Genomic DNA, 12,719 nt, shown 5'->3' with positions numbered 1-12,719 from the left:
GACTCAAGAGAATAAATAAAGCAGCAATATAAACAAAAACTGAGGATGGAGTGACATCCGGGAGGCAGTTTACTCAAACCTCAATATAACTTGTGTTGACAGAAAAGATCATGTTAAACATGTACAACTCCCAAGTTTGGCCTATGATAGACCTCAGCAATACAGATCATGCCAGTATGAAATTAAACTTCAGATTACAATAAATGGTGTTCCATTCTATTTCAGTGTCTTACTATAAAAAAAACCCAAATGTTTGGAGACTGCTTTCATCTTTCAATACTGTTACAGACACCCACTAAGTTCCAAAACGCAAACAGAAATTGTTGGAAAAACTCAGGTCTGGCAACATCTGTGGAGAGAAAATAGAGTTAACATTTCGGGTCCAGTGACCCTTCTTCAGAACTGACTTTAGTAAGGAAAAGGTGGGTATATATACTGAAGGGGGAGGGGTGGAAGAATAAACGATAGGTGGAGTTGGAGACCAGAGAGAGACAAAGAGAGAACTAGAGTTGGGTAGATAAAGGTAGAGGTAAAGGTCAAGCTGGGAGAATGAATAGCTGCTAATGGGAACCATTAGTGGCTGACAATGGGTTGGTTGTGGTAGCAACCGAGGTAATGACAAGATCAGGTGTGTAGGGTTGGAGTAAGGACATGGGAGAAGGTGGGAAGGCCCTAACATTGTTGAACTCAATACTGAGTCCTGACGGCTGCAGGAAATGAAATGGAAAATAGAAAATGAGATGCTGTTCTTCCAGCTTCCGCTGGAGCACTCTGGCAAGCCTGAGACATAGATGTTGGCCAGGAAACATGATGGTGTGTTGAAGTGGCAGGCAACAGGAAGCTTAGGGTCACTTCTGCAGACAGAACGTAACTGTTCTGTAAATTGGTTACCCAGTCAATGTTTCATCTCCCCGATATACAACAGACCACGTTGTCAGCAGCGAATACAACAGACTAGATTGAGTGAAGTGCAGGAAAATCGCTGATTCCCCTGGAAGGTGTGTCTGTGGCCTTGGAGGGAAGAAGTAAGCAGGCAGGTATTATATTGACTGTGATTACATGGGAGGGTGCCTTGGGGGTGTGGGGAGATGTTGGGAGTGGAGGAGGAATGGAGCAAGGTGTCCCAGAGGGAAAGTCCCTGCAGGATGCTGACAAGGGAGAAATGTGTGTGTCTGGTGGTGGCATCTCGCTGGAGGAGTTGGAAACGGTGGTTAATGATCCTTTGGATGCAGATGCTGGAGGGTTGGTAAGTGAGGAGCAGGGAACCCTCTCATTGTTGTGGGAGGAAAGAGAAGGGGTAAGAGCTGAAGTGCAGGAGATGGGTTGGACATGGCTGAGGGCCTTGACAACCATGGTGGTGGGGTATAAAAACAAAGTTGCTGGAAAAGCTCAGCAGGTCTAGCAGCATCTGTGAAGGAAAAAACAGAGTTAACGTTTCAGGTCTGGTGACCCTTCCTCAGAACGCAGGGTCACCGGACCCGAAACTTTAACTCTTGTTTTTTCCTTCACAGATGCTGCCAGACCTGCTGAGCTATTCCAGCAACTTTGTTTTTGATTCTGATTTGCAGCATCCGCAGTTTTTATGTGGTAACAAGGCCTGGTGTGAGGGGTAGGGGGCTGGGACATGGGAGAGTTTAGGCCCTAAAATTATTGAACTCAATATTGAGTCCGGAGGGCTGTAGGGTCCCCAAGCGGAAAATGAGGTGTTGTTCCTCCAGCTTGCATTGGGCTTCACTGGAACACTGTAGCAAGCCGGAGACAGAGATGTTGGCCAGGGAGCAGGGTGGTGCGTTAAAGTGGCAGGCAACAGGTAGTTCAGGATCTGTTTTGCGAGCAGAACGTAGATGTTCTGCGAAGCGGTCGCCAAGTCTACGCTTCGTTTCCCCAGTGTAGAGGAGACCACATTGTGAGCAGCGAATGCAGTAGACTAGATTCTGGGAAGTGTATGTGAAGTGTTGCTTCACCTGGAAGGCAAGTTTGGGCCCTTGGATACTGGGTAGGGAGGAAGTAAATGGACAGGTGTTGCAGCTTCGCCGGTTACAGGGGAAGGTGCCGTAAGGCTGTGGGGAGGTGCTGGGGGTGAAGGAAGTACGGATCAGGGTGTCCCAGAGGGAACGGTCCCTGCAGAAGATGGAAAATGGAGGGGAGGGTAATATGTATCTGGTGGTGGCATCTCGCTGGAGGTGGCGGAAATGACGTCTGATGATCTTCTGGATGTGGATGGTAGGTGGGGAATATTTGGTTGAGGAAGAGGTGAACACTTTGGAGGTTCCCTTGCAGAAGCTGGCATCATTGGAACAGATGCAACGGAGATGGAGAAACTCTTAAAATGGAATGGAGTCTTTACAGGAAGCAGGGTGTGAGGATACTTAATCCAGGTAACTGTGGGAGTAAGTGGATTTGTAGTGGATACTGGTGGCCGGGCTATCCCCAGAAATGGCAACAGAGACCACCTTATTAGGCTTTGTTTCATGCTAATTCAGGCAGTGTTCGAAATCTGTCACTGAAAAAAGTACTGTCATGATAAATTTCTTTTATAAATAGGCTTAATTGATTAGGAATACATTCTTTGATTTTAGGCAAGACTTTAAATAGCTAACTAATTATGGACCATTTTGACATGAAGAAGATCAGGAGCCTCAGTCATCAATCAAACTATTAACAAGTAAGTAATTTCCTCTCTTACACAAAGTACTTTTATTGTATGAAATTAGATACCATATTTTCCCTTTAATTGATTTTATAAGAAATTCGTCACCCAACAGCTGCCTTTGAAACTTGTAGAAGTTAAGTGATCAGGACTGAAATAACTCTACAAAGGCCAGTATCCCATCACCAAGTCACCCTTTATTTACACGTGGAGAGTCCTTGCCACTGATCCAGCTTCCTCAGAGCCAGCTCTCAGGGTGAGTAGAACCTCTAACACTCCTGTTTATATCTATCAGCCAGGGCTCCCGAATAACAGCCCCAATCAGGGACTTCATAACCTATGAAGTCTACCTGGCTGACCTCATTACAATCACTACATCCCTCCCCCACTGAGTCCAAAGACATAGGCCAGATCTTTTTTACATAGCTCCTTTATGTAGCATTTTAGCATCAGGTTAGGTGCCTCCAACTCTGCCTCTGATACGGGTGATGTCTAACACAAATCTTGTGCCCGGAGCATCTCAGAAGAAATTTATTTTCTTCTACAGGTGGCAAAGGAGTTCAGGTAGCAATATCTATAGTGTCCATCTTAGATTCCAAGGTATCTTCAACGCTTGATGGAGAGGGAGAACCCACGGGTTCCGAAACAGTCGGAAAGGCTGTCAAGGATTTGGGCATGTTTCGCACCGGCACCATTTGCGGGTTTGCTTGTTCAGGACCTTCGCACCTACCCAAATGTTATAGGTTACTTATAGGACCTTAGATCAACCATACCTCCTACCCATGCAGGGCCATTCTCGTGATTCTTACACCAAACTTCATTCCTAAAGAAAATTGTCTGTCCCACTTAGGAGAGTCTTGTGTTTGGCATTGGCGTTCCTGATGCCAAAACGCCCTCCCTCCCCCTTACCCATGTCCGGGAAGATCAGATTTAACCTGGTGCGGAGTCTTCTTCCCAACAGCAACTCTGCTGGAGCTATCCCTTTAGTTGCAATGCAGGGTGGTCCTATAATCAAATAGGAACTAGAGCAGTTTGGTATCTAGTGGAGCTGTAGGCTGTTTGTTTAAGCCTGCTTTCTGCCGCACCATTGGATGATGGATGGTATTGAGCTGTCCTTCAGCTGCCCACTGCTGATTTTGGTCTGAACCTAAGGGTGGCACTGCCTTGTCCTCTTTAAGTAGACTGAGCAGGGTTTTGAGGTCTATTATTATTACAGATTTACATCCATAAAGGTATTGGTGGAACTTCCTGACTCCAAAAATGACCGCTGAATCTTCCTTCTCTATCCGGACGTATTTACGCTCTGCATTAACCAAAGTCCTTGATGCATATACTAGTGGGCATTCCTTTCCTAATACTACCTTGATGCTGTATGGGAAGGTATCGCATATCAATACCAGATCTTGCTTGGGAAGCTTAGTGCCAACAGCTTAAAAGATGATAGCTGTTTCTTCACTTCCCTGAAAGCTATGGCTTGGCCATGCAACCATTTCCAAGGCTGACTGTTTTTTAAGAGTTGATGCAAAGGTGCCAGGTTATGTATGAGCATTCTGCAATAATTCGCCAGCCCAAGGAAAGACCTAAGTTCCAGTACTGACATGGGGGCCAGGGCACCATTGATCGCCCCCACTTTATCTTCCAAATGGGTATAATCCAGTCTTGTTGACTCTGTAGCCCAAGTAGGTCATTTGGGGTGTCTATAACACCTGTTTTTCCCTTCTAAGATGTATGCCCATTTGGGAGAAATATCTAAGGACTATGTCCAAGTTCTCTAAGTGCTCCTTGTTGGTCTTCCCTTTATTAGCTTGTCACCTAGATAAATGGCGGCCTGAAGTAGACCTTGTAAAATGTTCTCTATCATCTGCTGAAAAATTGCACAGGCTAATGATACCCCAAAAGGCAGTCTTGTGTATTAGTACAAACTTGTATGGGTATTAATTGTAGCATAACTCTGGGATTCCTCATCTAACCGCAATTGCAAGTACGCATGGCTCATGTCCGCATGGCTCACAAACGACAACCCCCTGCCAGTTTTGCATATAAATCCTCTATGCGAGGGTTTGGGTAGTTATCCAGCTGCAACAAGTGGTTTACTGTTTGTTTAAAATTCCCACAAAGGCGAACCGACCCGTTGAGCTTCACAGTCGGTATGACTGATGCTGATCATTCCACAAACTGGATTGGTTTGATGTTTCCAGCCTTTGATTCCTGCCTCTCCTTTTGCCCATAAGGCAAATGGTGCTGGGCGGGCCTTGAAGAATCCTGGAATTGTTTCCTGGTCAATATGCAAGGTGGCTTTGCCTCTTTTGATTGTTCCTGAATCTTCCTAAAAAAACGTCTAGGTATTTCATTAGGGCTTCACTCAGGCAGCCATCTAAAATCAAGAAAATGTTCAGCCAATCTAGCTGAATCTTTCCAAACCAATTTCTCCCCATCTGGCATGGAACCGAGCCTTTTACTACAGTCAATGATAACTGAACCAGCTGTTACTCACGAGAGACTGGAACCGAAGTTGTGCCCTTAATCTGTAAAGGTTCCCCGGTATAGGATCTCAGTCTAGCCGAGGTCTTGTGCAAACTTAAGGGTTGGAGTCCAGTGAGAATTTTGTTATAGACTGGTTCTGTGATCACTGAAGCAGCCGCACCAGTATCAACCTCCATTAGAACCGGGTGTTCTTTTAGCCAGACATTTATTTTGATTGGTTCTGATTTGGATGTTGCTAAGCAATTTAACTGTTCCAAGCCAGATGTAGGTGGGCTTTCCAGGGTGTGCACTTTCCTGGATACTGGTCTATGAGTTCCCTTAATCAATTCAGGCCTAGTGGGATTCTTTGCTGTCTTGAGTCCGTATACTAGAAACAATTAAAATGGCTTGCCAGCCCAGATCCTGATGGAAATTTTAACCATTTGGCCAAGGCTTGGTTTTGTTTTTGGGCTCTTGCTGTGGCCTGACCTAGAGTCCCTCTGTTCAGGATATGTCCTGAGTGAGGCTATGCAATCGCCTTCACTCAAATGGTGTTCCCCAAGCTCAGTCAGACTGGTGAGGGCATCCACTTCCAATGAAATACCCTGCTATATGCTCCATATGCTCCACGTTCCACATTTTCCAGTGATAAAGCCAGTTGTAGTGCCTGTTTGAAGAACATAAGAACGTAAGAACCAGGCCATCTGGCCTTTGGATTCTGCTCTCCCATTCAATAAGAACATGGCTGATCTTTTTGTGGCCTCAGCTCCACTCACCCACCCTCTCACCATAACCCTTAATTCCTTTACTGTTCAAAAAAATTATCTATCTTAGCTTTAAAAACATTCAATGAGGAAATCTCAACTACTTCACTGGGCAGGGAATTCCACAGATTCACAACCCTTTGGGTGAAGAAATTCCTCCTCAATTGAGTCCTAAATCTGTTCCCCCTAACTTTTTAAACCCCCTAACTCCCCCATGTCCTCTTGTTCTAGTTTCACCTGCCAGTGGAAACAACCTCCCTGCTTCTATCCTATCTATTCCCTTTATAATTTTATATGTTTCTATAAGATTCCCCCTCATTCTTCTAAATTCCAGTGAATATAATCCCAATCTACTCAGTCTCTCCTCATAAACCAATCCTCTCAACTCTGGAATCAACCCAGTGAATCTCCTCTGCACCCCCTCCAGTGCAAGTACATCCTTTCTCAAGTAAGGAGACCAAAACTACACGCAGTACTCAAGGTGTGGCCTCACCAGCATCCTATTCAGCTGTAACATAGCCTCACTGCTTTTAAACTCAATTCCTCCAGCAGTATAAGACAAAGTTCCATTTGCCTTCTTAATTACCTGTTGCACCTGCAAAGCAACCTTCTGTGATTCATGCACAAGGACACCCAGGTCCCTCTGCACATTTTTTACTGTTCAAATGATAGTCCTTTTTACTATTATTCTTACCAAAATGGTTGACTTCACATTTATCAACATTGTATTCCATCTGACAGACCTTTGCCCACTCACATGAAACCATCTATATCCCTCTGCAAACTTTCAGAGTCCTCTACACACTTTGCTCTACCACTCATCTTCGTTCATCCGCCAACTTTGACATACTCCAAATCATCTATGTAAATTGTTAACAATTGCAGTCTCAACATTGATCCCTGAGGAACACGACTAGTCACTGATCGACAACTAAAAAAACACTCATTTATCCCCACTCTTTACTTCCTGTTAGTTAACCAATCCTCTATCCATGCTAATACATTGCCTGGGCTTCAGCTAGTAGGTGCTTTTGTATGGTTACATCATTAATCCTACATATGAAACAGTCTCTCAGCATCTCATTAAGGGTTAAACCAAAGTCAAATGCGTCTGCTAGTCATCTTGATCTAGTCAAAAATGTTGAGACAGACACCCCTGGATCTTGAATTGCCCAGTAAAACCAATAACACCTCGGAATTAGAGGAGGCTTGAGATCAGAATATTCCTTAACTAAATCTGTCAACTCTTGAAAGGTTTTCTTATCTGGTGCCTCAGGGAAAGTTAGGCTCCTAATAACCAAAAAAGCTGTGGGTCCACAAGCTGTCAGGAGAATTACTTGTTGCTTTTCATCTGCCCCAATGTCATTTGCCCAGAAAAAATAACGCATTCTTTCCAGATAATGGGCCAGTCTTTGACAGCAGCATCAAATGAGTCAGGCTTCCCAAATAATGGCTTAATGCCAGAAATGCTTACCCAACTCAGAGACATTAGTTGCAAGCAAATTTCTTCATGAGCATGCATTTCTCTTATTGCCACTGAACTAACTCCACAGAGACCAGTATCCTGTCATCAAGTCACCCTATATTTACAAGTGGAGAGTCTTTGACACTGATCCAGCTTCCTCAGAGCCAGGTCTCAGAGTGAACAGAACCTGTGATAGTCCTGTTTGATTCTGTCAGCCAGAGCTCCATGATTGGACCAGATTTACAGCCCCAACCAGGGAATTCATATTCTATGCAGTCCATTTGACTTACTTCATTACAATCACTAAAAGGACAAGTGCAAGAATACCAAATTTCAAAGGATGTGCATTCTTCACTGCACGTCCCAAACAATTAGCATTCATTTTTCATGCAAACACTTCTTTTGAAATCTGGTATTCTTGTGCCTGTTCTAATGAGCGCAAGATGAAAAACTTTGTGCTATACTGAAGTTCTGTCCTATCAATTGATGATTTAAATTAAGGTATCCAATATATTTCATTCATCTAAACTATTAAATGCAATGAGAGAAAAATGTTAAAAGCTGTAGCACCTTCTACAGTGGGCATTTCAACGGCCCCAAAACCATATGCCATTTGAGTTTATTAATCAGTTAGCAGTATGCAATAAACTATTTGTGCTGATCATAAATCTATATTGTATAATACAAACAGTCATAGTTCAATTGATTGTGTTCCAGGCCCAAGAGTCCTGAGTTTGTATCCTGGCATGGTTTGTTTAGCTCTTCATCCTTCTGAAATGGATAAAATGTGAATTCTGTCAGTGGAGACTATATAAGAAACATGTACTGTGCTCAACACACTGCTACAAGTACTGGGTACTCATGTTTTCAGAAATAGACTGAAAGATCAACATTTATCCATACTAAAATCTGGAGGCATTGAGATACATATGTTTCTTTTCCTCACTTTCTCTCCTCGTCTCTTTATTTCTAAATCGTAAGAAAGAAGATTCCTTATATATGCATTAGACCAGATATATTCAGTTTATTTACAAATAACAGTTGTGCTCTGTCCGATTGCCACGCAGTTTGAAATCTTTATTTCCGTACCTGGGCAAGGCATGATATTACACTCCTGATATTCCAATGATTGTCCTAAACAGGGAAGCCCTCCATTTCTTGGCGCTGGATTATTGCACATTCGCCTTCGACTCCGAATTCCCCTGCTGCAGTCTCTGCTACACTGTGTCCATGGTAGCCAGGCAGACCAAGCACCATTGACTGAGTAAGCAGAAGGTCTCCCATACCGTAAGATACTTCCAGAAAACCCTGTTGGAAACAAGGGGGTAATGTCTAAATGCTAAATTCAGAAATTCTAAATTCAAATAAAAACTGCTTTGCTATGGGTAAAAACAAAACTAATGGTGAAGCTAACACTTTGTTCAGTCAATGAAACATTTTCTACTCATCAGGCAAAGTTTCTAAAAATAATAAATTCCCAACTATAGGATGGTATGTTCTTTCCAGGTTTAGAACATTTTAGCCAGAGGTCAAATTTAACTAAATACTGTTTGAGGAAAATCACTTCCTCATTTAAGATCCATTTAAGATCTATGAAGATGGATTACTAATGGAAATTGTTTTAAGAAATTGACATTTCTCTGGACACCTTCCTTTAGTGAATATACAAGATCGAACACTAATAGCAGTTTAATATTATCACAAATGTTAAGTATGGCTTTACTTTATAGTTTAACAAGATATTGTTACTTTAAAGAAGACTCTAGTTCCCACCCTCAAAGATACAAAATATTTCAACAGTAACATTTGATCAGCTAGCACAAGCTGGATTCTATAACCAACAATTTTTCTATAAACAAAGTATCTTTTTAATACACATATAGTCAACAGTTTCTCCTAGTCTTTAAACAATTTTAAATGAGTAAATGGACAATCAAATTTAAGTCAACAAAAAAAATCACCACCTTTATAACAGCAATGGTTCTACATAAGAATGCAGTATTTGGGGGGAACCTCTTAAAGAAAATACTGTTTTAACTAGCGTTTTCAGACAACTATTGAAATTAATAAATGTTATCAGCATGTCAAGCTCAAGCTTTATCCATTGATACTGTCCACCATCATTTCTGGGCTACCCGGCTCTAAATATTTCCTTAGGTTAGTTACAGTATCATGTCCAAACATTACAGAATAATTATTTTGAAAAAGTCTGTGATCTTGCAAACAAACTTATCCATCCTAGTATTGCTGATCTTTTTTTTTCATTTTGGAGAACCAAAATATTTCCAAAACCCAAAATTTTGTTTGTCCTCACCACCACTTGCAGAGCAGCCAGTTGATCCATCGCTAGAACAGTAACGCATTTCTATTCTTTGACGGCCGACATCCAGGAAGTTTGGGTCAGCCAGGCGTGCCTTGCATGTGTATCTAAATCTCTGCTCATAATGACCTCCATTGTCCGAGATATTAACAGGTGTCCAAGGGGTCCAAGGAGTGGTCTTCTTGAGTTCAGGGCACAGGTTAGTATTACAAAGTTGGTATTCCTGTACAATCATTTAAAAAGGAATGAGAAAAGGAACTTGAACATTATCACAATAAGAGTAACATACTCTGTTTCTAGAACCAACTGTGGGTAAAGCATCAATGTTGATTTTACTTCAGACTTGTTTGTGCGATTGGGTATGTTAGGCAACTTTCTCAGGTTGGCAGATCCCATTGCTCTTAGAAAAGGAGAAGAAAATAAGAACACTGCAGAAGTTACTGAATTTTCATAATAAAAAAAAGACACGCAAACGACTTGTTATCTTTGGCCAAGTTTCCATATTCAAGCAAAGAACAATTAGAGAAAATGGATTTGATTGGAATTGTTACAGGGAAGGGCATCCTACAATGGCAACTTAAAGCAAATGCAACACCTAGGAAAATCAAACGACCTAATCATGCTGCACTGTAGTACTTTAGTAGTTACTGACATGAATTCCTGTCACCAAACCCCACAAAACTATTGCCAAGGCTGATTTAACCAACCTCAAGCAACTACAAATTAGAATCTAAAACGAACAACAAATTATAACTTTAGACATCTGGAAACATAATCATAATCTTGTTTTCTAACATACCTGAAAATTTAACACAATATACACTCTCACATATCTAATAACAAGTGATATAAATTAAACAGAAATTCTAACTGCAAAGACCTGACAATGAGTTTTCATGAAGTTAAATACTGTTCATACTGTTAATCTCTGCAAAACATAGATAACAACCCACAGTAGACAAATTGGAGCATTTTTAGGTTGCTTATCCTCTAAAGAAGACTTTATGTCACTCCCAATATGTTGCTGTCCCTGTTCTCTGCCCAATATAATTTGTGCGCCTCAAAATTAACTTGATTCTGTTGAATGGCATTTCACTTGGACAACAAAGGTCTATTCTACACAGCAGAGGATATGTGCCAGTAATTTCTGTGACTCTTTGTTGATACAGTATTTTTTCCCCTTAATAAGCATGAGGACTGATTATATTTCCTGAATATCTTTGCTCTGCAGTGCTTCTGAACATCTGCACAATGTTAAATCTGCTCTAACAGTGGTTTTTGTAGTACTGATCAGATGAAGCAACTACATTATTTTGAGCTAAATTAACTAAGGCAGATAGGAATTCAAGAATAGGGCTTGAGCACTCCTCTGTCCTGACATTATGGGATAAGTTTTATGGTAGACTGCAAGTATAAATTGAGCCCTGACCTCCAATCTCAAATATCGAAAGCCCTTGCATCACATGACATTTTACCTTAGGAGCATTAAATTGTAATATCGACTCAATTATCTTATAAGCTTTGGTCACTAAAGAAGGTCAGTCACTGGACTCTGGTGCTGAAAACAATCCATCGATGGTTGCCTTTCAACAGAAGAACTTAATGTGATAAAATTCTATATCTTACACAAATTTGTTCAGATGAAGGTTTAGCTAGGAGGTAGTATGTAAATCTTCTTGTTTGTGACAGCTAAACGGATCCTAAATAACCTCATACAAGTTTAAAAATATGCGAATATTGAGAAGCCATTTTAGTGATCAGAAACTCATAGGCTGGGGATGACAACGATATCAGAAACACCAAATGAAAAATATCCTCTACATTACTGGAAACTAACAACCAATCATTCAGCATTTATAAAGAGGAGACTGGTTAATGTTTTGGGTAAAGACTTCACCAGATGACAGGTTACAGTGTATAAGTATTATTTTTCTCTCCGCACAGATATAGTACTTCTTTTGTTTTTAAATTTATAAATAAAACCTTGCAGGTATCCTAGGCATTGTAATGGTCAATATGGTCTCTTGCTATAAATCTGCAGCCACACCTGCCCAACAGAAGAGCTGTCAGTCAAAGGTTGATCAATGTTAGGGATCCGTGATAACTTTGCTTATGATAGTCTATCTTTATGACATTGATTTCCAACAGCAAGAACAATGATGGTCAGGGAAGAAACATCTATACACTCTCTTCTTTTGCATTTTGTGTACCTGCATCTTCCTTATCGAATTTTGATGATGTAGCAGCACTAATTAATGGCAAATACTGTGAAGAGGTGTTGCAAAAATAGCCCACTAAAACTGTCCTCCGAAGAACTTGGCCGTAAATTACTACGCAATTATTTTGATGAAAATTTTCAGGATGGTTAAAGAATTAGAATGCTTCCAAATGGATCGGGTTTTTGAGTTAGATAGATTGAAAACAAAGGACTTGCTCAGATATCAGGTAACTTACGTTGAAGATACAAGACTCTTCCAATGCATCACCAACTCCACCACAAATGAGGAAATAATCTTCACTGCTTATACGTGAAATTGATGTTCACTGCCTGATTGAAAAACAGGCCCCGGACACTTTGACCTCTGGGTTCCTCAGCTGAGAGCAATAGTTTCTTGCCAGAGATACAGATTTGGGTCATACACATCCTTCCTACGGCCTCACCTAATGCTCATTGGTGCTTGATACATATTCTTCTGCTAAAGTCTCTTTCTCTCAATGTTTTTTTTCATCTCAGGTTCATTTGCACAGATGCTTGGGGTGGAAATTTGTCATAACACTTTCTACTATCAAGGAGAAGACAGATCAAGATTTTACTTCAGTCAGACGTCTTCACCCAATCCATGGTGAGAATGATATTCGGGTACAGCATATATAGCAATTTCTCTTTTTTCGGTCTGATCCTAACATCGTTGGCCTCAGGGTTATGAATACTCTCCAGTGGAAGAATGGAAGATAAGCCTGGTTGCAGTAGTCCATTTATTGATTTACAATGTGAAGATAAGGTGAGGACGAAGACAATTGTAGGCTCCAACATTCTTTATGACATAATAAAAACCA

The 12,719-nt window shown here is 41.2% G+C and overlaps 1 protein-coding gene across 1 annotated transcript in view; it reads right to left on the bottom strand.

The window, feature by feature from the left end:
* The window catches only part of sema5a (sema domain, seven thrombospondin repeats (type 1 and type 1-like), transmembrane domain (TM) and short cytoplasmic domain, (semaphorin) 5A), a 95,483-nt gene that overhangs the window by 15,975 nt on the left and 66,789 nt on the right, over positions 1-12,719 (bottom strand). Inside the window, exons 14-15 of the mRNA XM_048608254.1 lie at positions 9,657-9,885; positions 8,432-8,650 (exon numbers count right to left, since the gene is read on the bottom strand). Of these exons, the coding sequence (XP_048464211.1) occupies positions 8,432-8,650; positions 9,657-9,885 (448 nt within the window). The remainder of the gene's footprint in view (positions 1-8,431; positions 8,651-9,656; positions 9,886-12,719) is intronic.

This window comes from Rhincodon typus, chromosome 2 (assembly GCF_021869965.1).
Source record: "Rhincodon typus isolate 14 chromosome 2, sRhiTyp1.1, whole genome shotgun sequence".
In the NCBI taxonomy this organism is placed as follows: Eukaryota; Metazoa; Chordata; class Chondrichthyes; order Orectolobiformes; family Rhincodontidae; genus Rhincodon; species Rhincodon typus.
The sequence above is the reverse complement of the archived record's forward strand: the minus strand, read 5'-3'. Positions and strand labels throughout refer to the sequence as shown.